Below are 26025 nucleotides of genomic sequence, written 5' to 3'. Positions count from 1 at the left end.
GGATTTCTTTCCTTTTGTTTTAAACAGCTCAGGTGCTTCTACTGCAGCAGCTCATAGATCATCTATATTTACAAAACCAGTGCAGCATGTGATCCGTTATCTGTGCAGTGCATCAGAGGCGTTTCGCGCTGGCGCTCTTGAAAGGTGCCATGACTGGCCGCCGCCGCCGCCGCTGCATGGTGTATTTGTGTGATTGTGTGTTTGTGTCTGCAGCCTTACATAACGATCCAGTGACTGGCCTCGATTCACTTCCTCTGCCGTTCCACGCTCCCTGGTATAAAGGAGGCATTAATCTTCTGGCCCCGACACAGTTTCATAAACTAATAATCTGCGCGTCGGATCTTTCGCTCGTCATTATCGGTTCCATCAGTTGACGTCAGCGACGTTCCGCTCCTTTGATCCGAGTTTTGAGGCTGGTGTGATTATTGTTGTAAAAGGAGTTACGAGGGGCCACGAACTGATGTTTGCATTGTTGTTCTTTTTCTCCTTTGGCAGTTAGTGAGCCCGTAAAAAAAAAAATAATAAAGACAACAACTGTATTTTCTCTTCCAGAACAGACTGTAAAGTGTTAGCAAGTCTTTGCCTGTGGGAAAGTATTCACAGCAATTGACTTTTTTTTTTTTGATTTATAGTTCTAATGGTCCTTTTGTACACATTCATAGCTAACAAAGCAAACACTGGAGGAATATCAGTACGACGAGAAAACTGTACAAGAAAAACAAACCAGACAAACGGCTCAATGAGAAAAAAAAAGGACCAATAATCATCCGTCTCTCGTCCTTTCACCAGGTTTCATCGTTTTTGCGCAATGTATGATTTATGATGTCTCATACTAATTTTTAAAAATGACAATATATTAGCTAATAAATGTTTTTTTTTCACATGAGCAGACTTCAGATTTGTTTTACGTTTTATCCAACCAAGGTAAATACTTAACGGACATTTCCTTGCAAAATCAACTTGCTCTCTGTTGGACAAACTGTTTTTAACACGACTTCGTCATTTTTGTTCTGCGATTATTCTCAGCATAGGTTGGGTGAAATGTTACATGTATATTAAAGGGATGGACAAAGCCAGAAACATTACACCTAAAATATCTTCCCTTTTTTTTTTGGCCGCTTTTGACCGACACGATGCTTTGTCATAGCGCCTGAATGTATTTTCAGTCACTGGTACATACACACACGTGTGTGTGTACGTGTGTGCACGTGTGTATGATGGTTTCGCGCTAAACTCTGTAAGTTTTTTTGGCTCCGCTCGGAGCAACTGGCTCCACATGTTTGACAAATGCACGGCCTGTGATGTGGCCTCATGTTGACATGACTTCTGCTCCAGCTCGCAGACTCTAATTTCACTGCGTGCAAACCCACACGCGGAGGCACACACACACACACACACACACACACACACACACAAATATAAAACACATAATCTTGTTGAGGTCCTGTCGACTGCAGTTTAAGTTATTTCCGTTGTACGAGTATCATGATTTGGTCTTAGTTTCGGGATTTTCAACCCGTGTTGTCGTCGTCCCGTCCGTTTGTCCGAGTGTAAATTGCCCCGGCCCCTCGGGGTCCAAGGGCCCCAGGAACTACTCACCGCGCAAGAACATTGGAAAGACATACTCTAAAGACAGGAAGACTCGGATGACGCCATCCCCGTTTCCCCCCCATCAGCGGAGAGCTCTGCAGACAGGGGGGGAGGAGAAGAAGAAGAAGTGGTGGGGAAGAGGAGAAAAGAAGCTGAAGGGGAAGTGTGAAGAAAAGGGGACGGTGGAAAGGGAAGAATGAGGAGAAAAGAGAGAGAGGGAGAGAGGGAAATGAAAAGAAAGGGGCCATTAATTTAGTGCTGTGGGAGGGATCTGAAGGTTACTGAGCCTCTCTCTGCCAGTTCCTCCTGGGTTGACTGATGCCTTTGTGAGGAAGCCAGGAACCACACACACACACACACACATACACACACACACACACACACACACACGGACACACGGACGGACGGACGGACGGACGGACGGGTATTCCAAGAAACTCCGAGTTTGTTGCGGCAGGATAGTTTCAGCAGAATAGCAAAATATATACACACACACACACACACACACACACACACACAGATGGTCATTAATATACTTCAAAATATAAAGCAAATTATTTATTTCCTCTCTTGAACGTGATGTGCTGTGATGCGTTTGAAGGGTTTGGTGACTCCGGCCTTTTCTCCGCTAGAGCTAACGTACGTTTGTGTGTGTGTGTGTGTGTGTGTGTGTGTGTGTGTGTGTGTGTGTGTGTGTGTGTGTGTGTGTGTGTGTGTGTGTGTGTGTGTGTGTGTGTGTGTGTGTGTGTGTGTGTGTGTGTGTGTGTGTGTGTGTGTGTGTGTGTGTGTGTGTGTGTGTGTGTATATTTTGCTATTCTGCTGAAACTATCCTGCCGCAACAAACTCGGAGTTTCTTGGAATACCCGTCCGTCCGTCCGTCCGTCCGTGTGTGTGTGTGTGTATGTGTGTGTGTGTAGTTCCTGGCTGTGTTGCATCAAGATGTGCGCTCCTAATAAGCACATGGCAAAATTGTGTCGCACCATAGGGTTTCACAGGAAGAATGATCAGAAGCAAAAATGAAAGGTGTGTGTGTGTGTGTGTGTGTGTGTGTGTGTGTGTGTGTGTGTGTGTGTGTGTGTGTGTGTGTGTGTGTGTGTGTGTGTGTGTGTGTGTGTGTGTGTGTGTGTGTGTGTGTGTGTGTGTGTGTGTGTGTGTGTGTGTGTGTGTGTGTGTGCGCATTTGTGTGTTTTATTATCATTTTGGGATATTGATAAAGGTTTGCGCCAAATTCGAAGAAATATTCCTGAGGCGTTGCTGAGTTATCGCTTTCACGAGAGCGGGATGGACGGATGCGTCAAGGTTGAATTTAAGGAGGAAGGATTTTAACCACTGAACCAGCAACTTTCATAAATTATCCTTTTTTTTTATGAAGCCAGGATTTGAAGGACAGTAAAATCATCTATCTGTGCCCCCAGGGCTCCGGTGTGTCCTGGTTTAAGATTAGTTGAGTCAGCATTTTTTCCCCCCGTTTGTTTGTTGCCGAAGTTGTCAGACGGTGCATCCTGTTGATGTTTCTCCAGCCGGAGAACAACCTTCTCACAGGAGCAACGCCTCATTTAAAGGTTTGAGTTTACAGCTGCAGCATAAATCAAATTAGATAATCACACTGAAGTGCACTAAGTAGATTGGCTGTAGTTTTATAAAACACAAACACAGAGGTCGGTGAGGTCTAGTTGTAAGAGGGTGAATATATTATAATAAAACAAAACGCAAGAAATCACATGGGGGTAGAAGTTTTAATAACCACAGTCCTCTCGTGTGTTAGAAAATATTTCCACGCAATAAGATCATATACAAGGGAGGGCTGGGCGATATGGCCTAGAGATAATATTGCGATATATTTTTGTTATATCGTGATACACAAAATATATAGCGATATTTTAAAATCTCCTCTAAAGCACTTCATAAATGCACAATTTAACCCTTTGATGCATACAGTCACACCAGTATGATGGTTCTAGTCGTCCCTGCAAACCATGTCTGTATTAAAACATTCTTTAATCTTAATTATATTCATTAATGGTTTCTGTTGGGACAATTTTTAATCTTCAAAATCAGCCACTGACGCTGTGGTTACACTTGGGAGTTTTCGAGCGTCTAAAATGGAGAAGTTTGAAAAACACAGCTCGCCCCATCTTAGTTTGAGAACTCCGGGGAAGTGCTGTAGTATGGACGGATCAAAGTGGAGGTTTTGGGAAACAACAGCGCTGTCAATTGCGTTCACTTCCTGATTAGGTTCTTATCTGTCACGACTCGTCTGCTTACTGTCAGTAAAACACTGTTGGTCCACTTCGCTGTTGGTCCAAGAAAGGAAATCTGTGCTCGTACTTTTGGCCATTGCTGTTTCTTGTTATTAGTATTTTCTGATCCTGAGCTGAGACGCTCGCCTGGAACGGGGATCGTTTTAGTTCTTTTTCATTTTAAATGTCATAGTATAACGTAAACACTGCTTTCCGCAACGGAATTATTTGTCATTTCCCGCCTCCTGAGAATTTTGCAGAAATGTTCCTGCTGTTATGAACGCAGGAATGTCCAGAGTTCATGTCTCACAACTTAAGCCCACGCGTCCTCCCCGCCTTGAATCCCGGTGACAACCGTTCTGTCAACCTGCCCCGACGTCTGATACATCTCCCTCCCTCTCTCAGGTGTTCAGGGCAGCGCCGAGTGCTCGTGTGGGAGGAACCACTTCACGTGCGCGGTCAGCGCGTTCGGGGAGTGCACCTGCATCCCGGCCCAGTGGCAGTGTGACGGGGACAACGACTGCGGCGACCACAGCGACGAGGACGGATGCAGTGAGTTCACCTTCCTCTTCTTTTTCTCTGCTCGTTTTGTCTTTTCCTCTCCCCATCTCGCCGTTGTTATTGATTCGCCATGAACCAAACATAAAAATGAAATCAGATACATTAAAAGTAGAAGGGGTTAAAGCATTTCATCCAGAACCACAAAGATTTATTTTGAATTCACTCCGCTGACCAGTTGCAGTCGTAGACATCAAGTTGGCTCTGAGGGCCGAAGTTCTCCTGCCTGTTTATTAGAGTTGATGTGATCTCTTCATTCGTGTGTCTCATTATTAGATTGAACGTTGATCTGTGTGATGCAGCTCAGTCGATGACAGGTGACGTTTGTGAGACAAAGGTTTGTCTGTGATCTGTGTTAAAGCATTTGTCCCCAGTTTGTTGGAGGATCACACACGTGAATTAAAATTGACCTTATGGCAACTTGAGGGAATATAAACATATGTTTTTCCACAAAAAAATCATTTTTTAAAATCAAATATAAATGGTCTCCAATATTAAATGATGTATGAAAACGAGCAGCTTTATTAGATTTTTGTCTAAAGAAATACTCTTAATGTTAAAAAAATATATGTAAGTGATCGCAAATCTGACCAGATGTTCGTTATTAACTTTTCCATTACTTACAGACTGCTAAACATGTCGGTCAGCACAAAACTTTTCGTGCTTGTTTTTGTTGCATTTAACTAGAGCCAGGCTGATTTATCAGTTGGCAAATAATATGTTTAGGGCCCGACGGATATTATCGGCCAACTGATATGAGCATATAAATGTGCATTTATGTTTACTTTTTACATACAAGGAATGTTTATTTTCTTAATTCAAGTTCTATTTCTATGGTTGTATTTTTTTCAATTTATAGTCATTTATGATCAAGCTTGGTATGACTAAAATATCAAGCCTCAATTACATTTCTTTGTCATAAAGGTTTGATAACGACATCTTAAGAATCATTGACAGATTAAGAAATATATATATCGCCCGATGTATCGGCATCTGGAATCCGGTACTCCCTAATATCGATATCGGCACCGGCCCCCAAAAAAATCCATATTGGTCGGGCTCTACATTTCACATCTTCATAAAGACATTTATTGATGTAAGGTTGTCAGTTATACCAGTTTGTCGCGATGTGGTTGTAAAGAGTAAATCTGCAGCCGTCCTCTTGGGCAAGGCATTAAAACTCCCACCCCTCAAACAAAGACGCTGCGTGAGTGTGTGTGTACACTTGGCAGCTCTCCGGCACAACTCTTCGTAAACTTGCGCGACTCCTGACTTTTGCTCGAGAGGTGCGAGTGCAACCGGGGCAGAGGTTGTTTTTTCCCGCCGCGTAAATAGTCCGTCCAGAATAGTAAAAAGTAGAGAAATATAATTGGGTCCATATGGATCCCATCATCACCCAGTGAAACGGGGGAAGGGGGGGCGACGGGCGACGGGTCACCGGACCAGGCAGCGTAGTGTTTCTGATGCAGAAAACGCTGCTTGAGTGACTTCTGGCACCAGACGGCGTTTGGCTGGAGGGAGAAGTCTTGGCAGCAGAGTCAGGCGGGAGTACTTTTTTTTTTCTTTTCCGCAGAGCATGTCAGTTGGTCAAAGGGAGGAGATCTTCACCGCTCCTCTTTTACACTTCTGTGTCAATGTGAAGTGTCAGTGTGAGGGTCGTCATTTTTCTCTTTGCTTTTTTCAGAGAAGCAGATGCTGCCCTTTTGTTTGACACTTCCTCTCTGAGGTGTGTGTGTGTGTGTGTGTGTGTGTGTGTGTGTGTGTGTGTGTGTGTGTGTGTGTGTGTGTGTGTGTGTGTGTGTGTGTGTGTGTGTGTGTGTGTGTGTGTGTGTGTGTGTGCTGATATTCTCCCTCCATCCGTCTTCCTCTGTGACTTTAAGCTAGTTACGGGGTCAGGGGAAGGGGTTTTCTAAGTGTTATTGATCTCTGGCCAGTTGAATGTTCAGCGGGTCTGATTGCCGCGCATCGATCTGCGGGGACGTCACTTTCTTTCTTTCTAAAGAAAGACACACATGGAAGCAGCTGACAGATATCAGAGCATCTAGCCGGACCTTTTTCTTAATCCATTAGTGTTGTCTGATCGATCCTCCGCTCCGGTCGGGCGCTGGCTTCCTTCTCGGACACCGCTCCGATCCTATCGCCTGATCGACGGCCATTGAATACTACTGCTATTTTCCAAGCAAATTCAATGTCCTGCTACTTGCATCACCTCATTCAAACACACTTTGTCCAAAATGTCTATCTCACAGTGGGAAGTGCTCAGATCTGCTGTACGTCATTTCCTTTATCCAGTCATATACGTGTATGTTTCGGATGTTCAACTCAAATTGAGAACAACTAAATAGACTGATTTTGTTTATCTGGACACGTCTAATGCGCCGGAATTCCTTTGAAATCTTAACTCTGGACATTGAAGAATATGCAAACTGGCACTAAAGCTTTCATGTTCACACTGGACGCGATGTGACAGTAGATTGCATACAAAGTCAATGCAAAGATGCGAACTAGACACAAAATTCGCTTCAGTCGCTCAAGTTGCAAATGTTTGCGAGCGAGCAAAGCTGCGCGGAAATTCTCGTCGCGTCCGGTTTGAACGCGCCATGAACCACCATCTGTTTTGATTCTTAAGACCTACGAATCAACTCTAAAACGTAAAAGAATTGTTTTTAAAACTAGCTCCACCCCCTAAGGCTTTTCTGTAAAAACCTTTATTCCTCAGCCTGTGAAGCCGTTGGGAAGCGTGAAATGAAAACCATTCGAGAGCTTTTGTCCTTTTTTTTGTCGGTCGCCGCCTTCGCCTTGGAAACTGGATGTAGCTGCGAACATCAAGCACATTTTCAGTTAGTTGTTTTGATTTTCCTTTTTTTTCTTTTTTTTTAAAGACGAAGGTTTAAGCTCTCTGGTTTTTATTTCACGTTTCTGTTTCCTTCAGACGCTGAGATATGAAGGCTTCTCGTGACCCTGCGGCAGCGTTGAATCCAGACAGTGGATCTTTACTCGCTGAAATCCTCAAACAAACAAATGTATGTGAATGTGAACTGTTCTAAGCTTGTAAATAGAGGTTCATTTGCGTAAAGGCTGCTCTAGCTACGAGGATGAGGCCACGGGACGTTCTTCAGAGACAAAAAGGTTGAAGGTTTTTCTCCAAAATACCAAAAGTATAATTTGATTGGGAAAGTGTCGTCCGGCTGTTGGTTCATTGGTTTCCGGCTAGAACTGAATAATTGAATAACTTCCTCAGGCGAAGAGCTGGACTGGCATCATGTGTGTCTGCTTTTTGAAATGAAATGAAGACTCTTGGTGTGTGTGTGTGTGTGTGTGTGTGTGTGTGTGTGTGTGTGTGTGTGTGTGTGTGTGTGTGTGTGTGTGTGTGTGTGTGTGTGTGTGTGTGTGTGGGCGTGGGCGTGGGCGTGGGCTTTGATTATAATCTCACAGTCCTAGTCGGGGAGCGTTTGTGTGTTGAGGCCCACGTGACTCCGCCTCTCTTACACTGATTGAATTAACCGCGTCGGATCGTAAACACCGAGGAGAGATTCTTTATGGTATTCAGTGATTTTCTCGAAACCGGCGAAGAATTGAATTTATGGCGTCACTTTGAAGAGAGAGCGAGAGAGAGAGAGAGAGAGGTTTCCACAATTCAGCAGGAAAGGCAAGACGTGTGTGTGTGTGTGTGTGCGTGTGCGCGACTGTGAGAATATGGAGTGACAATGAACACACACACAGAAGAATACCTCTCTTCAGCAGAATTGTTGCAGTGTAGTTTGTGGCATCCAGACTTTGTTTGAACAGTAACGTAATCGTCATTTACACTGATTTAACAATTTTCTGGCGAAAGTAGCGTTGTCCCGGATAACCCCGAGGAATGTGTGTGTGTGTGTGTGTGTGTGTGTGTGTTTGTGTGTGTGTGTGTGTGTGTGTGTGTGTGAGTGAGTGAGTGTTGAGTTTCAGGAGAATAGGAGCAAAGGCGAAGTGGCCAAATGTGTCTATGAAGCTGCCCTTGTAAACCTCTGATCTAATTACGTTTTGGGAGTCATGTGGAAATGTGTAATGCAGATGTGGCTGTTTTCGTCAGTGTGTCCTGCGTAAATGTATGTGTGTGTGCGTATGTGTGTGTGTGTTTGTTGCTTGCGTTTCCCCTGATAAAGTTTCATGGCTGCTCAGAGGCCAAAGAGGGAGTGGAGAAGAGTCGACGGGGGAGTGAGAGGAGCAGGCATTGACGCGTGTGTGTGTGTGTGTGTGTGTGTGTGTGTGTGTGTGTGTGTGTGTGTGTGTGTGTGTGTGTGTGTGTGTGTGTGTGTGTGTGTGTGTGTGTGTGTGTGTGTGTGTGTGTGTGTGTGTGTGTTGTTGGTGTAGGAACTCCATCTCGCTCTGAAGGACTTCCTGGCGGGCAAAGGTGAGGAGGAAATTGACTTTACAGCTGCGGCTACTCCTCTTCACCTCACGTGTAACATCTGTCTGTTTTTTGTGGACCACACCGGGCGGACGGAGGCCGGTCCTTTGGTCCCTTTTAAGAAAAAGTTTTAAAAGTTAAAAAGTCTGTATAACAAATGTGTTTGCAAAGATAAGCTTTGAATCATATATTCCTCTAACGTACAGTTTTAGACTTCAGGATATATATCTGTACAGTATTGTTCCTATAGTGCCAGGAGGCCGTTGGTTTCCATTCATTGACGTATAAAAATCAATTAGTATGTACTTGATCCTTTTCCTGAATTGAGTAATTATTTCAAGAGGGCATTGTTTTTGGGATTGTTTGGAGTAAATACATCTTCTCCAAGCCTCTTGTCCTTCTGCTTATCCAGATGTGGATGTTGTAGTGATACAAACTGATCAAAGTAACCCAGATGTAGTTTTCCGGGGAAGATTCTGAGGTATTCCTGACCTTGATTGGACGCCGTCCCTCCAGGATGTCCAGGCTCTTACCTTGCGGTCTCCTCCAAATGTCCAGAAGACGTCCACAGTGTGGACTCCAATCCTAGAACCGGCTCCTTTCAAAAGGATTACTCCAGGATCCTTTGGATTGACCAAACCTCACTTTGTCTCTAAGCGGCCGTTGGAGCAGCAACTTCAACCCTTGTTGAAACAATGAAACAACGGACGAGTGGCTCGGTCGGTGGGTGCTGTTCCCGTTTCAGGTTCGACTGAGACGTGAAATCCGATCCAGGAAGTCCAATTAGCCTTAGGCATCCATGAGGTCGAAGGCTGGTCAGATGCCAAAACACACTTCTTCCTCCTCCAGGACTGAAGTTGGCCGCAAAGAAAAGCCCAAACACCCTCAGAAGGAAAAACTCACTTTGGCTGCACAACATTCTTTGGTTCTCGATCCAGAGTTCATAGCAAAGGGTGGGTTGGACTATCAAGACTGTTGAATCACGAGTTCGCATTCATGACGGCACTGGTACAAACATCCAATCGGTCTGTCCATCTCACCCTCCCCTCCATTATTTGGCAGTGAAACTCCCAATCTGTGATGCACCTTGACATCAACTCAAATCTAGATGTACATTGCAGAAAATAAAATCTAGAATAGAGCTGGAACATCTTCCAGACTGAAGATGATGCAGGTATGTTCACGTGACAGTGTTGCGCTCGCCGAAAAAGCATTTCTGTTTTAACGCCTCCCCGGCTGAAGAGCAAGAAATAAGCATGTTACAGGGTCACGCATCTCAAGGACAGGACACTAATTAGCCCTGATGAAATTTAATGAGGGCATAACTCACAGGCCTTTAATCAAATTAATAACCCCCCCCCCCCCCCCTTTTTCTTCTCCTCATTGATACAGCTGTCTGAGCTCACGGATTGGGCATCGGACACAACACTCACACTTTTCTGTGCTTGATCTCAGGCCTAATGTATACGCTTGTGAGAGGCTCAGATAAGAAGCTACATCAGTGGAATAAATACGTTTATGTTCTTGGCAGTCGGCTCCACGGCCATAAAACCCTTGCGAGGAGGAGGAAGGTTATACGCCACTCGCTTGCCTTTGTGAAGCCCGGCTCCTATGGAAATTGCAGGGAAGTGCTCGCGGCGTTGAAGGCCGTTGAACTTGCAAGCCGACGTGGAAAGTGACTGAAAACGGTGGAGAAGGAGAAAGTGATGAAAAGAATATCGTGGTCGGTGCTTTTTAGCTTAACCGCTTTCTTCTCTCTTTTATAAAACACTCAGGCCTCTTTATATTTTGTGTGCAGTTTATTCCTATGGGAGGAAGATGTGTTGTTCAGGCTTTTTTTATTAACTACACTTGTTTTAACACCTAATTTCTTTTGATAGATGAATATTTTTGTTTCAAAAAGAAAAAAAAAGGAAATGTTTTATTTCTCTTTCCTGGATGTTATTTTCTTCACTTTTGGCTTTTGTAGGTCTGGGGACGGTTTTCCCACAGTTCCAGTAACATTTTTCAAAACACTATAGTTTCTTTGTTCTGCTCGGAGCGTGCGGTTGTGGAGGGGTGGTTGTAACGATCATATGACGATCTTTTGGGATAGGATCACAAGCACAATTTTTCTTGCACCATCTAGCCCATGCCCCCCCCCCCCCCCCCCCCCAAAAAAAAAAAAAAATTAAATAAAAATAAATAACAGATCCGGTCTTTGACTTAGACCAGCAGAAGTAGAGTGTACTTTCACTTTCACTAAATGTTTGGTTGGATCGCTTGTGTTGTCGCCTTTTCCTTGCAAAACATCCGTTACACCTGTGGCAATGAGCGTTGTCTCCATCCATTTGGGTAAAGTACAACCAGACTTTCGACCGGTTCGCTCTGCGACATCGTCACGCGGAGCAGCCGGACTGTGTCGAGGTACGTCTGAGGCGGAGAACGCAGCACCGAGAACACGATGAGATTGAGCTCGTTCATTGGTTTACACATGTGTATTGTCAAGTCTCCTGGAATCCGACGTAACATCTCACCTATTTCCTTAGATTTTTACACTTTTAAAGGAATTCAATGCTCTATTTCTTTTGTTAGGGTTAGGTTTGTGCTTACGGTTGGGGTCAGGGTTTTGGTTATGGTTTGTTGTTGTTGTACACTACATTCAGCATCGAGCAACAACTTTTTTTCAAACTTATCAATGGTTGTAATGAATGCACGCATAGTTTTCTGTAACAAGACTGCCTTGTATTAGAGTCATTACGGTATCAGCGTTCTCCAGAGTGTTGCAGAAACTTCCCCCGTGGTCTGTACGATTCCTCCGAAAAACAGATCATCATGTGCCAAATTAAGATAGTCCACAGTACAAGATCCCCCCCCTCCCCGTAGCTCGCGGGGGAATCACTTTCAGGCAAATTATACTCAAACAAACTGGTTTGGGTTTTTAAAGTGTTAAAAGAAAATCCAGTCAACACGTTGTCTGTGCAACTGGTCCGTCGACAATGCCGCCAGAACGGTGTTGTTTTGCTTTGAACGTGACCTCCTGAACTCTGCAGATACCCCGAACGCAGATGAGGCCAAGCGTCTTAATTGACTTATGTGTCTATCGTCTTTCATATCTTATCTCGCGCTCATGTTTCCTGATCTCTCCTCCCAGTTCAAGGCAATCTAATTTATTAACACACACACACTGATACAGAATGTTTATAACAACAGTATCCACAGCAGATAAGATGGGATAACCTTGAAAGACTTCTGTCTTCGGTTATTTCACCATCCGTCTAGTCCTCCCACCGCCTTCCATCCCTCCTTGTTTTAGATCATCCTTCAAGCTATTTCTCTCACTCACATTGAAGTCACCGGGAGACACACACACACTCACACACACACACACACACACACACAGATGCATGGGCACACTGTTGGAGTCCTACTGAGTTGAAAGCAGCTGAGGTTGTGAAAGAGTAAATGCTTTCGGCCAAAGTGAGGTGACTGGGGTGCAGAAGAGATACGTGTGTGTGTGTGTGTGTGTGTGTGTGTGTGTGTGTGTGTGTGTGTGCGTGTGTGTGTTGGGGGGATAAGGAGAAGAAATGGAAATGGAAAATCTCTGTGGTGTGTGATTGAAAGCGCTGCATGAGGTATGGCTTCCTCTGCTGTTGGCTTGCACAAGTGTGTGAGGTTTTTGGGGAATGGGTGTGTGCTATACACTCAAATACACACACGCACACACACACACACACACACACACTAGTGCACTGGTTACCCTGACTTGTGAGGACCCTCCTCCGCTGGATGCGTTTCAGGGAGTCTGTCAGGACTGACAGTTCTTCCCCCGGTGGATTTATATTTACTGCACTTGGAGGAAAAATCCACCGGAACAAATCCACTGACTCGGTATTAACGACTTTATGAATGTAAATGTGTTGCGACTTCATAAATGACAAAAATCAAGTCACTGGAAGATTCTTATTAACACTTTCATATATACTTTTTGTTGTGTACTACATGTCAAGGTAAAGGAACACATGGAATCATTCACTATTTCTGAAAAGCAGGGAAAAAGCCAGTCCATTTTGTTGTCAGTTGCCTAGCAACAGTGTTCTCACGACTGAACGCCAAGTGTAGTTCAGAACAGTGTGCTTCACACAAATATTTAATTCCACCATTCATTATGAACCCTTTTTTCGATACAGTTTTCTTGAAGTCCTTGTCAGGTGAATTCATATTCACAAAAAATCGTGAGGTCAATTTTCATTTGCTTTATCCGTGCGAGTTTTGCCGTGAGTAAACGCCACCCACATATACTTGCCAATTCTCTTTTGGAATGCGGATGCCAGTGACTTCTCAACTCCAGTTGGCTTTCGCAACGTCACGTCGCGCAAACATTTCTAGAGCCAGTGAAGCGCATTTAGCCTCTACTCACGTTATGTCCTCATCTCATGTCCTTGACTGTATTTTAAGTCTTTTTAGAGCAAGTTAGGATTTTGAGAGTCTTCAAATGTGTCTCTGGCCTGAGGAACCTAAGTTTAATCTCGACCCTGAACTACTGAACAAAACAAGTGAGGAATGAAAATAGGGTCACGGTGTCCATGCTCCAAAAATCGTTGGCCAGATTGGATTGATTTTGAAAAACAAAAACAACAAAGAACAAACATGAAATGTGATCCTTGCAAATTTGACCCCAACTTAATTTGGAGCTGGTTTGAAACGCAACTCCAGGCGGATGTCTAGAGATGCGTCTTTGTCCGGATGCTTTGGGAACTCAGGTCGGTTTTCAAAGTCACACGACAACGCCGTAAAATCCTGACTGATGGTAGCTACGTGGTTACCAACGCCTACGCATTGGGACACTCTGTCCTAAAAAAAAAAAGTCAAATTTGGTTTTGCCTGCAGCCTGAACAAAGCCTAGAACTCCCCACAGGTTCTCACAAGGACATTCATACAAACTCTCTCACACACACACACACACAAAAAAAAACACCCGAAAAATAAGAAATGCCCCCTCTGTCCTTTAATCCACCGCTCTCCGGCGTCTCAGCCAATCGGAGAGCGGCTGTGACCGCGGGAGTTCAGCTGATCCAAAAGCGTGAGCGGAGAAGATTAGGACCCCATCCGTCTCTCCTCTGTATGTCAGCTTCTCCCTTCATCTTTTCTCCCTTCCTCCATATCTCCCTCCGTCCCTGCATCCGTCTTCTCTCTTCCCTCTCCGGAGACTCCACTCACTTTTCGTTTGCCCCCCCCCCCCCCCGAGACTTTCTCATTTATCTCTCACTGTGCGGCTGCATTCTCGTCCGTCCCCCTGCCTCTTCTCCTCTTGTCGTCTTGTGTTTTGCGGTCTCGCGTTCCATCTCAGAAGTTGTTTGGACGCATTTGCATAATTCGTCCTCCCCCCACCTCCTCCTCTTTCTTCGTGTCCTCTCTCTCCTACTCGCTAAATATTTACTCGCTGCTCAGTAAACGAGGCGAGCACGCTCGCTCACACAGGGGACGAGATGATTAGAGGCCGATCGAAGGCGGACAAAAGAGACGAACGAGTGGGACAAAGAGCTCGTTGGTCCGGTGCCTGTTTTTTTTTACCTTCTTTGTAAATACAAGACTATTCGAGAAAGTTCTGCCTGTTAATGGGGATGGATTAAGATTTTTAAAGTGGTCTACGGAAGTTGTTTTTTTTTCATTCATGTTGTAGTGATTTAACCCTGTGATTTATTGTCTGATGCTCCGCCCATAAAATGGTGAAAAATGAAACTCCAAACTCCAACATGATGTTTTGTTCTTTGTCCACACACCAAAGACATATTCAGTTTACTGTCGCAGAGGAGCAAAGGAACCAGAAACTATTCACGTTTAAGAAGCTGAAATCAGAAAATGTAATTTTTTTTAATAAAAACTACTTGACCAATTAATAGACAATTAAAATGGTTGCAGATTAATTTAGTAGTCAATTAATAATCGATTAACTGTTGCGGCTCTACTAAAGACTTCCACTCCATCCATTTTTTTGTTATAGGAGTTATAGCTGTGAACTGGTACATGGTACAATAAGTAGAGATATTCAAATGCATTTCCATTATGTAACATCTCAAATCGTTGAGACAGAGACAGACTACAAATCACAAAAGAGATTCGCTGAGAAGAAAATTAGCTGCAGTTTGGCAACATGTTGGGTTTTGTGCCAAACGACAATGGGAAGAGAACGTGTGAGGAAGAAGTGTCAGACGAAGAAAAAAAACCCCACTTCAGATTTATTTTCCCTGTCGGAATGAATCATCCTCTCGACTGTGCTGTGGGGACGAGTGTGTGTTCGCCTCTGCGTTGCTTTTTGCTCATCTCGAATCGCTGCGATTTCTAATTACACAACTGCAATAACTCTTTTGGATTTTTGTTTTTTGACAGCCAGACAAAATAAACAGTTTGGCCGACATCACCGCAGGCCCTGAGAACTTTTAGCGCGCACCCGTTGTCGAGGTTTGACGGTTTATCTGGTGAATAATTAATGGTTCTAATTGAGAATAATGATTGATAATTTGTGTAGTTGCAGCGGCAGACACGATGGCGCCCTTTTAAAAAACGGGCAGAAATACACAAAGGAAGGTTCATACAAATGATTAACGTTTTGATGAAAAATTACTTTACCATTAAATTGCATAGATTTTGTTATTTCGCATTGAATCGGCGAACTTCGTGCACACTGTGTAACAAAGGCGACTAAGTCGCTTAGTCAGAATAAGAAAAACGTTTTCACACAATATATCACAGGACCAGACAAACACCCGCAGCTGTGTTTGTATGAGTGTGTGTCTGCCAGAATCCACGTGTGTGTGCATGTGTATTACCTGAGATCTTGTCAAACGTGTCCTATTATCCACAATCAAAGCTGCACTTGAGACACACCCAGGTGTGCACAGCCATGGTTTGCTTAGATACAGCGAAATATTCTGTAAAAGAAAATTGAATCAAAAAAATCTGCATAAAATATTCAGTTTCAAAAAAATTCAGCATAAAAAATTCAGCGTAAAAAATAATGTTGAAAAATATTCATTGTAAAAAATATTGTTGCAAAAAATTCAGTGTAAAATAAAATTAGTAAAAATGATAGCGTGAAAAATAAAAGTGTAAAAAAATTTGTTGAAAAAAATTCAGTGTAAAAATATTCATCATAAAATATTCAGTGTAAAAAATATTGCTGAAAAAAATTCAGTGTAAAATAAAATTAGTGTAAAAAAATGTCAGTGTAAAAAATAATCTGCCAAAAAAATTCTGTGGAAAAAAATTCAACACAAAAAATCCAAGTGGAAAGAAATTCTAGCTTGAAAAAATCTGATTGAAAGTGTGTCATCCTGGTTTACACCTGCAAAACACAACGTAATTATTCCTCGGTCAAGCCGAAGCTCAACGCGCTATAAGAGGTGAATTAGCGGCACGTCGGTGGGCCGTCTTAAAGGATCAGGCACGGCGACATGAGAGAAATTGTAAATATATTCTGCCACTGACAGACATTATGGTCTTATAATGTCACCATCAGGAACACATTTAAAGCACTTCCTGTCAGTGACAGAGATTTGTCATGGCAACAAGTTAAACGTTTGGGCGTTAATCTGCCTTGATGGGGACAGGAAGACGTCCTGTGTCAAGATTTACACTGCAGTTCGTTAAGTAAAAGTGTCCAACTTAAATACGCTTTCATATGTAACTGTAACCCCTCTTACATTTCAGATAGGGCTGCAACTAACCATTATTTTCTTTATTGGTTAATCTGTGGATTATTTTCTAGATTAATCGATTAGTTCTTTGGTCCATAAAACGGTGAAAAATGTTTCCCAAAACTCCAAGACGATGTTTTGTTAGAAAAACAACTTGAATCGATAAATCCACTTTTTTTACTCCACTACATTCATTTGACAGCTTCTGTTGAATGTTCAAGATTCTACTCAAAGATCATATGATCAGACTGTCCAACCATCGTCTACCGCTTTATCCATTTAAGGGTCGCGGGGGGGCGGAGCCAATCCCAGCTAACATTGGGCGAGAGGCGGGGTTCACCCTGGACAGGTCGCCAGCCTATCACAGGGCCACATACAGAGACAAACAACCATTCACTCTCACATTCACACCTACGGTCAATCTAGAGTCTCCAATGAACCTAACCCCATTCTGCATGTCTCTGGACTGTGGGAGGAAGCCGGAGAACCCGGAGAGAACCCACGCACACACGGGGAGAACATGCAAACTCCACACAGAAAGGCCCTGGTTGGTTTGAACCGGGACTGGAACCCAGAACCTTCTTGCTGTGAGGTAAAAGTGCTAACCACTACACCACCGTGCAGCCCATGATCAGATTGTAAAATATGTAAATATAAAAAATTACTGTCGGACAAGGTAAGACATTAAAAGTCATGCTGACACGTCGATTATACAAAAATCGAGCCGTTCTGCATAATGAGGACTTTAGGTTTTGATCCTCAAGTAGATTTTGCTTGTGATATTTTTGTGCCTTTGGTGAAGTTTTGAATTCACAGCTTTTACTTGTAATTTTTGTATTAATATTTTTGATGTTTTTGACCCGTCAGCCGGGAGGTTATGTTTAGTGGTCGTCCGTAAGTTGGACGCAACGGATGAGATTTTCGTAGTCACTGTGACTGCACAAATACGTTTTTGGCCATAACTCAAAACCATATATATATATATATATATATATATATGTAGGGAAAAAGATAAACATTTCGTAATGAGGTGATAAAGATTGATAACAGCCTCAGAAAAGCTACCAAACCGCGTGTTTATGAATGCAAAGCGGCGAGGCGGGAGGTCCGTCTCACCGTAGAGGTGGAGGAGGACGGAGGAGAAAGCCGCATCACACGGGCCACGGCCGGACGCGCTGCCAAGAAAAACTCTGCTGGCAGCGGCCGCGCTGCTCTGACGGACCCAAGTATTCGCTGGCTCTCCACCAGAGCCGCCTAGAATCAGATAAGACGCCTTCTGTGGGGATTTAGCCGTGAGAGGGAATATGAAGAGCAAGTGCGGAAAGGGAAGAGAGAGAGAGTGAGACGGATGAGGAGGGATTAGTAAGAGATGGGACATGGAAGATACTTGTAAATTCTTTGAAATAATATACGTTTTAAAGCCGCACACGGAGTCGTGTTACCGTGTCACGATGGGGTTCTAACTGCCGCATGTCTGTTCCAAGGCTGGTTCTCGAAGATGCTACACATACCAAAAACAAGTATCGTCCCCGCTCCCTGGCATTTGTTTGTCACCTGCAGGAAATTAAAAAAAGAAGACAAAAGCAAAGTTGAGGTGCCAAGAAAACACAAGAAAGTGAGAAGTGAAATCCAGACAGCGAGAGAAGAGCCTCTGCAGGCGGGAGCGTGAACGATTTGGGTGTTAAAAGAGTCTTAAAGGTTTATGACGGCGAGTCGGGGGAGAACATGCAGCGTGTTAGCTCAGCTGTTGAAGTTGTATATTTCAACTTTATGGATTGTATTGTTTTGGGAAGATTCCCTGAATATGAGATTGTTGAATCCGTTCTGAACCGACTGCATCGTTTCAAGTCTCGTGGTGAATGACGACCATACAGCTGTCGCGTTGAACAACGGCTTCAACTGTCTTGACAGTTAACGAAGAAACTGTCCATTTCATCGTTTTTTTCTCCAACCGTGGTTAAGATGTTCCTCATGGTTTGGTTTTTTTCTGTGTCTGTAAATGTCAAATCCAGCTTCTGATGATGCGGCCATGATATGAAAAGCTCGTCGTGACCACAAGTCGATTATCTTCAAAACAAAAAGATAGATACAGTAGATGAACTTCATTGATCCCAAGCCTTCAGTCACACATCACCCCTTATAAAATATACAAAATATAAGAAATACAAATGCAGAAATATAAGGATAAGTACTATAAAAAGGAAAAATCTTAATAATTTAAATAAAAACTAAAGAATTTGAAGTTGAGACCAAAGACGCTTACGTTTTATCCCTTGTATGGTTTCGTAAGACGTTTTCAGCTCTCGCAGTATCATCCAGGCCCAGTCATACGTCTGCTAGCCTGAGTGTCGTGGCTGCTTGATTTTCAAACAATGGGGGTTACAGGTCGGATCCAGATCGACCACTGTGATAAATAAATTAATAAATGTAAAAAGTTATCTGGAGGTGAGGTCACCTGTTGTGGGCTGAAAGAGCTTCGGCGATGAAAGATGACTCAATCGCTCTCTGGAGTCCACATCTGTTTCTCTCTCTCTCTCTCTCTCTCCCTCCCTCTCTGTCTCTCTCTGTGTCTCCCCTCCGTCCATCCTCCCATCTGTTGAGCCGGTGGGATGAGCAGTGTTTAGGCAGATGTATTGGTCCCATTAGTGTCACTTGGTTCAACTGCTCCACAGTAAAGTGAGGCCATTAACTCTGCTGCTCAAGGCCACTCAGAGACGCACACACACAAATGCACTTTCTAACTACTAGATGCTGTCTGTAATCGTCAACGATTTTGATAATCGATTAATCGGTTCATATAGTTTTTATGGAAGAAAATTGTCAAAATTCGCTGATTTCAGCTTCTCAAATGTGAATATTTTCTGGTTTCTTTGCTCCTCTGTGACAGTACACTGAATATCTTTGGTGTGTTGACAAGAACAAAACATCATCTTGGAGTTTGGGAAACACCATCAACATTTTTCACCTTTTTATGGGGCAAATACGAATCAATATGTCGAGAAAACAATCGACAGATTAATCGACAATGAAAAATAGTCGTGAGTTGCAGCCCTAGTCTGTAGGCATTAAAAATCAAGCGGGATATACCAGGACAAGCGGCGAGAAGAGGCGAGCGTCATCTTTCGTGCCCCTAGTGGTTCCAGGAGGTATTACCGTTGGGTCGCTGTTGTGAAGACGCCGGTAAGGACGCAGATGTTTCTCCTCAGCGCTGTAGAGGGACTTTCTGAGTGGAAATGTATTAACGGACAGACTTGTACAGCATAAGTAGAATAGTTAGACTATGTATCGTGAAGTAATCCGTTGAATCACTTTTTCCATTTTGTGCCATTACCACGAGTGGTTTTTTTTCCCGTCACGTGAACGCAAACAGTGCGTCCTGCCAGTCATGTGTTTTATCCTGTCAAGACAGAAAATGTGCTTCTCATCGGTTACGGAAAAGGGGGAAAAAAAAAACATTAAACACAATCATTTCTTTCTACATCTGATCACAATGACACCGAGATGATTCTGGGAAATGAAGCGCCGGAGAATTTCTGAAGCCGCTTTTGATCCGCCGCCTCCCGTGCCGCGTGTAATCAAAGAAGCCTCCTTCGTCTCAGAAGTTTTGGATTGAGGCGTTTGGGTTTTTTTTTTAATTTAAGGCTTCCAGTAGGAATCTCACAGTGGGACAGAGGAAAGAGAATATTTCACCCGAGGTTGTTTTTAACAAAGTTTCTCTCTTTTTTGAGTCCAGCAGCAGCTCGGTTTTTTTTTTACCGCAGGATCACTGTAGTCTCTACATGCGAACACCGGCGATCTGGACATGTCCATCATTGACGTCAACACAAGTAGAGCTGCGACAGTAAATTAATCTGCAACTACTTCAACAAAAAGTCTCTTGATTTCAGCTTCTCGAATGTGAATATTTTCTGGTTTCTTTGCTCCACTGTGACAGTAGAACTGAACATCGTTGGTTTGTGGACAAAGCAAAAACATCATCTTGGATGTTTGGGGAAACAATTTTATGACATTTGATGGAGCAAACGACTAATCGATTAATCGACAAATGAATCGACAGATTATTCGATTTTGAAAATAATCGTTAGTTGCAGCCCTAAACACAAATCAAATAGAAGGGGGAATAAATAATGCATAATAATTTTGGCTGAACCAACCCTTAAATCATCAACACACACACACACACACACACACACACACACACACACACACACACACACACATATTCCGTGTGTGATCGAGCATCTCAAACACAATATTTTTATTTCCTGAATATTACATTGATTAGTTTTCAATTAGCTATTAAGTCTGATAAATGTCAACATTTTTATTTCCAGTTACATTCACATTTAGTTGTTGAGGTTGTTTTTTTTATTCCTGAGCTCCTGGTCTCTCTTCTCTTCAATGTGTGTGTGTTTGTGTGTCAGAGAATGAGGGCGAGAGATACTTGTGATGACGGGAATGGCAGGTGTGTGTGTGTGTGTGTGTGTGTGTGTGTGTGTGTGTGTGTGTGTGTGTGTGTGTGTGTGTGTGTGTGTGTGTGTGTGTGTGTGTGTGTGTGTGTGTGTGTGTGTGTGTGTGTGTGTGTGTGTGTGTGTGTGTGTGTGTGTGTGTGTGTGTGTGTGTGGGAACAACCTGAGGAATGCAGGCGGGAATTCTGTAGCAGGGATGAGAAAAGCCCGTCGGTGAAGGTCAGGGTGTGTGTGTGTTTTTTTTTGTTTTTTTTCACAACCCATGTGAACCCAACAGCACCCGGGAGGATAGATTGTGTACGTTCAGGGGGAAATATTTTGGCGAGGGTGTCGGAGCGTGACCGAGACCAACATTGTGTGTGTGTGTGTGTGTGTGTGTGTGTGTGTGTGTGTGTGTGTGTGTGTGTGTGTTCGTTCTATCGCCTACAAGTGTCTGTCTGGGTCGTGACTGAAGTCAAAGGAGGAGTTATGTTTTAGTGAGTTGTAAGCAAAACGTTTCCAAAATAAGGGGCACATTTATCAAATACTACTGTCCATGTTGCTCAGGTGACAGGAGCAGGAAGAAGGAGACAAAAATGTCCCCAGTGAAGACCAACTAATGTATTTGCTTGAAATGCTCATCAGTGAAACATAACGCCGTCTTTGATGTGTGTTTTTTAAACTCCGTCAGCGTTCCTATACCCTGACTTGGAAATTGTCTATATCATCAACATCGCTGTCTACTTGAGCATGTTCAGCACCTGGATCCCTCCTTTTGTTTTTCCTTTTTTTTTTCCCAGTTGAAGTTGAAATGCATTCTGGGAAATGTAGCAATTAGACCCGAGGAGGGAGGGCGAGTGTTTGCACTGCAACGTTAAGTGCATCATAAGACGATCCCAGCAAACAGAGGAGAAAGGCTGGAGAGCGTCTTAATTAAAGTGTGTGCGTGTGTGTGCGTGCGTGTGTGTGCGTTTGTGTTTCAGCGTCGGCCTCAGAGGAATGCAGTGGTAGTGAGAAAGTGGCGCTGAGCTGAGCAGAATCTGTGTGATAAGAGATCAAAGCGCCCAGAGACCTCATCAACCTTCTCAGCATGCTCTCTGCTGATTCACCTGATACGAGGAGCGGGTCCTCGCCTACTGTGTCGGTGTGTGTGTGTGCGCATGTGTGTTTGTTCATGTGTATTATATTTATATGCATATAATTCCCATCACTACATTCAACATGTGGTTGTGTGTGTGTGTGTGTGTGTGTGTGTGTGTGTGTGTGTGTGTGTGTGTGTGTGTGTGTGTGTGTGTGTGTGTGTGTGTGTGTGTGTGTGTGTGTGTGTGTGTGTGTGTGTGTGTGTGTGTGTGTGTGTGTGTGTGTGTGTGTGTGTGTAACCTCCTGTTGGTTCAGAAGCTTCAGTTGTTTCTAGATGAGGTGTCAGGACTCTACCGATGTCTCCATGTCTTCGGAGAGGGAACTTTTACTCTCAGGCTAAAACTTACAGGAACATATTAGTGAGATGTCGTGTGTGTGTGTGTGTGTGTTGGTTTTTTGACCGCACTGGTCGGGGCTCCAAACCGCAACCTCGGGCATGTGAGACCGACGCTCTAACCACGTGACCAAACCCCGGAGTCGCAACGTCCGTCAAAAAGTCAGACATTGACTTGACCAAGAGAAACAATGATATTATTTCCAGTGAAGAGTTTTGTGATTGGGGACAAGGGATCGTTACCACAGATCTGCTCTGACGTCCTGAAACGTCTCGTCAATCGCTGAGGGCAAATACGTTAATGAACTGCTCTCATAGTTTTTAAAAACAGAGGGATTGTTGGACTCTCCAACCTCAGGCAGCGTGTGCGTGTGTGTGTGTGTGTGAGTGTGTGTGTGTGTGTGTGTGTGTGTGTGCGTGCGTGCGTGCGCTCACAACTCTGTTGAAATAGTTTTGCCAGAAACATAAAGCTGGTTTAAAGAGAGCGATCTTTTCATTCTCTCTCACACCATACTGGGATGAATTGAATCCAGCGGCGGTCCTGACGGGGAAAAGAAATAAAGAAAGTGGGATGGTGGGATTTAGATAATTGCTCTCAAAAATGCATAATACATGATAACTGAAGCCAAACCGCCGGTATACGCTCGCTGTAATCTAGACGGAGAGAGAGGGAGTTCACGAGGAGGTGAAGAGAATAAAAGGTTGATAAAGGGAGAGTTTCTGTTTGCTTATGTGTGTCTGTCTCTCTCTCTCTCTCTCTTTTTTCTCTCTTTGTGTGTCTCTCTCTGAATAATGTAACATCCATGCAGGGGTATGTGGGTCAGTGGGGCTTTACTTCCCCTTAGAGACCAGAGCCACACCCCGACACACACACACACACACACACACACACACACACTCTTACTTAATTCACTCACCGAGCCCCGGCTGGTCCGCCTGTCTGCCTCGCTGCTCGACTCGCCGCGTGACGTCATACATTTTTCATAAAGTCTGCGCCGCTCTGTCAATATTTCATATCTGGTATTGACGGAGCGGCGAGAGTCCAACGCTGTGAGGAGTTCCTTCCTCCCCTCCTCTCCTCCTCCCTCCATCCATCTCTGGCGATGTAATTAAATTAGCTCTGTCTGCGGATGACAAAGGGCCAGTCATTCGGACTCTGCTTAGATAGCGAGGAGCTGCACTTAGAGCGGATATGAAGTTAAAGGAGGAATGTGCTGAGCCGGGCCGGGCCGGTCCGGGCCGGTCCGGTCCGAGCCGGGCTCACTTGCTGCTCTCTGGGTCTCGGTGGGTAAGACGGTGGGAGAGAGGAGGGAGCGTCCTGTGGGTCCGGATCAGGAATCCAAGACCACACAGAGAAATAAAACCTCAGAGTCTGTTACATCTTGGATTGACGTCACATCTGATTGCAGTGTTCTTTTTATTTCACTACGCTTTATGTCAGGGCTGAAATCCTCAGTAGTTTTCAATATTATATATTTTGCAGGTCTTCCTAATTTTGTATAAAGTTCAAAAATAGACTTCTTAGAGCCCAAGTTGCGAATTGAAATAGTTTGTTTTGTCCAAACCTCAAAGATATTCAGTTGTAAAATCACATGCGACGACGAACAAACAAGAACATCTTCACATTTCAGGAGCCGAAACTGCAGAATTCCCCCAAAAAATTTGATAAAGGACTTAAAGATTGAACTACTAATCATATTAGCTCCACTTCATTTATTTAACTTGCTCCTCGTGTCAAGAATGAAAATGATTAAAGGTTTTCGTCTTGTTAGAAATATGACAAAAACACATGATAATTGGCTCCGTGAAAGAAAGAGTAAACAAGACATCTGATAAAAGTCTAGTTTTGAGAGTTGCTATGTGGTTGTCGTGTTGTTTTATCGACATGTTTGTGGCTTTATTCATGCCATAATGTTACATTTCTTCGGAGCTTCGTGTGGAGACAAATCCTCCTTGATGCAGAACTTGTCCTCTGATCCTAGAATCCTGCTTCCTGTCTCTTCTCTCCTCTCCGCTCCACGGTTTGTTGGTTTGTGTTGTTTGTTGGTTTGTTCCTGCTGACACTCCGGCTGTCTGCCCCTTGTTTGTTTGTTTCGCAGTGCTGCCCACATGTTCGCCACTCGACTTCCACTGCGACAACGGCAAATGTATCCGTCGCTCCTGGGTGTGTGACGGAGACAACGACTGCGAGGACGACTCCGACGAGCAGGACTGTCGTAAGTAGACCCGCTCTCTCTCTCTCTCTCTCGTCAACACAGACACGGCAGTTGCTTTGATATGTGTCACACACACTCACTCACACACACACACACGAAGACGACCTACTGTGTCAGGCTCGTGGGGATGAGTTATTAAAGTGGACAGATGTTTGAGGCAGCCATGTGCACCGAGGTGTTTGTTTGGAGTCTAAAGGAGCTGCCTGGGTGACACACACACACACACACACACTCACTCCCACACACACTTGCGCGAGGTCAGCACTTCCGCTGTCACCACATGAGACATTCCCTGACCTTTGCCCTCAGTTTGTTTCTATTTTTATTTGTGTGTGTGTGTGTGTTTGTGTGTTCCTGAGCTGCCTGTGGCCTGCTGCAGTGTGTGTGTGTGTGTGTGTGTGTGTGTGTGTGTGTGTGTGTGTGTGTGTGTGTGTGTGTGTGTGTGTGTGTGTGTGTGTGTGTGTGTGTGTGTGTGTGTGTGTGTGTGTGTGTGTGTGTGTGTGTGTGTGTGTGTGTGTGTGTTCTGTACGCTCCTGTATTTGCAGCTCTCTTGTTCATCTGGCATCTGCCAAAGCGTTGGCGTTGATGAGTCACACACCCACACCCACACACACACACACACACACACACACACAAAAGTGGCCGTCTCTGAATCTCTGATAGGTTAATGTGAAGGCTGCCTCTCTGGTTGTTGTGACAAGAGATTTTGATTTATTTTTTTAAATGTGAATATTAAAAACTGCTTTTTTGGCATTTGAAAAGCCTTTAGATCTATGAATTTATTACTCAAACCGCAGGTCTTTATTTGTTTTTGGTCTTTACATGCCACCAACATCACAGATCCCTGCACTTGTCCTGACCTCAGGTTCCTTTTGGGTCACTTGTAGTATTTGCCATCTATTTTGATAACCGATTAATCGGTTCAAGTAGTTTTTATGAAGAAGAAAAAAAGTCAAAACTCTCTGATTTCAGCTTCTTAAATGTGAATATGTTCTGGTTTCTTTGCTCCTCTGTGACAAATGGACCGAAAAACTAATCGAGTAATCGAGGAAATAATCGACTGATTAATCGATTAAGAAAATAATCTTTAGTTGCAGCCCTATTGTTAATGAAAACTCGTAATATTCGACAGCAGAAGTTTGCCGTTAAACTGGCAACCGGTTCATCCCTCTTGTTGTATGAGAAAGGCTGAAGTTGGTGATGCCCTGATAAGAGGCGCTCAAACACGTCTTACTGTACAGTAAGTAATATCTCTGGCAGCAGAAACAGCCCTGGACGTGACAGTAGTTAGTGTGTCACATCAGTTACAGGCCGGTGAGCTCGTTCTCGTCTGAACGACTCTTCTCATCCGTCTGTCATCCAGACGTTCTCTTATCCTCCCTGGTTGACCCACATACTGCACCAGCGGCCCAGACACCCAATCACTTCCTGAT

At 43.9% G+C, this 26025-nt stretch overlaps 1 protein-coding gene across 3 annotated transcripts in view; it reads left to right on the top strand.

Moving 5' to 3' along the window:
- The window catches only part of lrp4 (low density lipoprotein receptor-related protein 4), a 110485-nt gene that overhangs the window by 45885 nt on the left and 38575 nt on the right, over positions 1 to 26025 (top strand). For all 3 annotated transcript variants that reach the window (XM_035628275.2, XM_035628274.2, XM_035628276.2), the window contains exons 2-3: positions 4236 to 4382; positions 24476 to 24592. In XM_035628275.2, the coding sequence (XP_035484168.2) occupies positions 4236 to 4382; positions 24476 to 24592 (264 nt within the window). The remainder of the gene's footprint in view (positions 1 to 4235; positions 4383 to 24475; positions 24593 to 26025) is intronic.

The sequence above is a fragment of the Scophthalmus maximus genome, chromosome 4 (assembly GCF_022379125.1).
Source record: "Scophthalmus maximus strain ysfricsl-2021 chromosome 4, ASM2237912v1, whole genome shotgun sequence".
In the NCBI taxonomy this organism is placed as follows: Eukaryota; Metazoa; Chordata; class Actinopteri; order Pleuronectiformes; family Scophthalmidae; genus Scophthalmus; species Scophthalmus maximus.
Note: the sequence above shows the minus strand (reverse complement) of the source record. Positions and strands in the feature narration are given on the sequence as shown.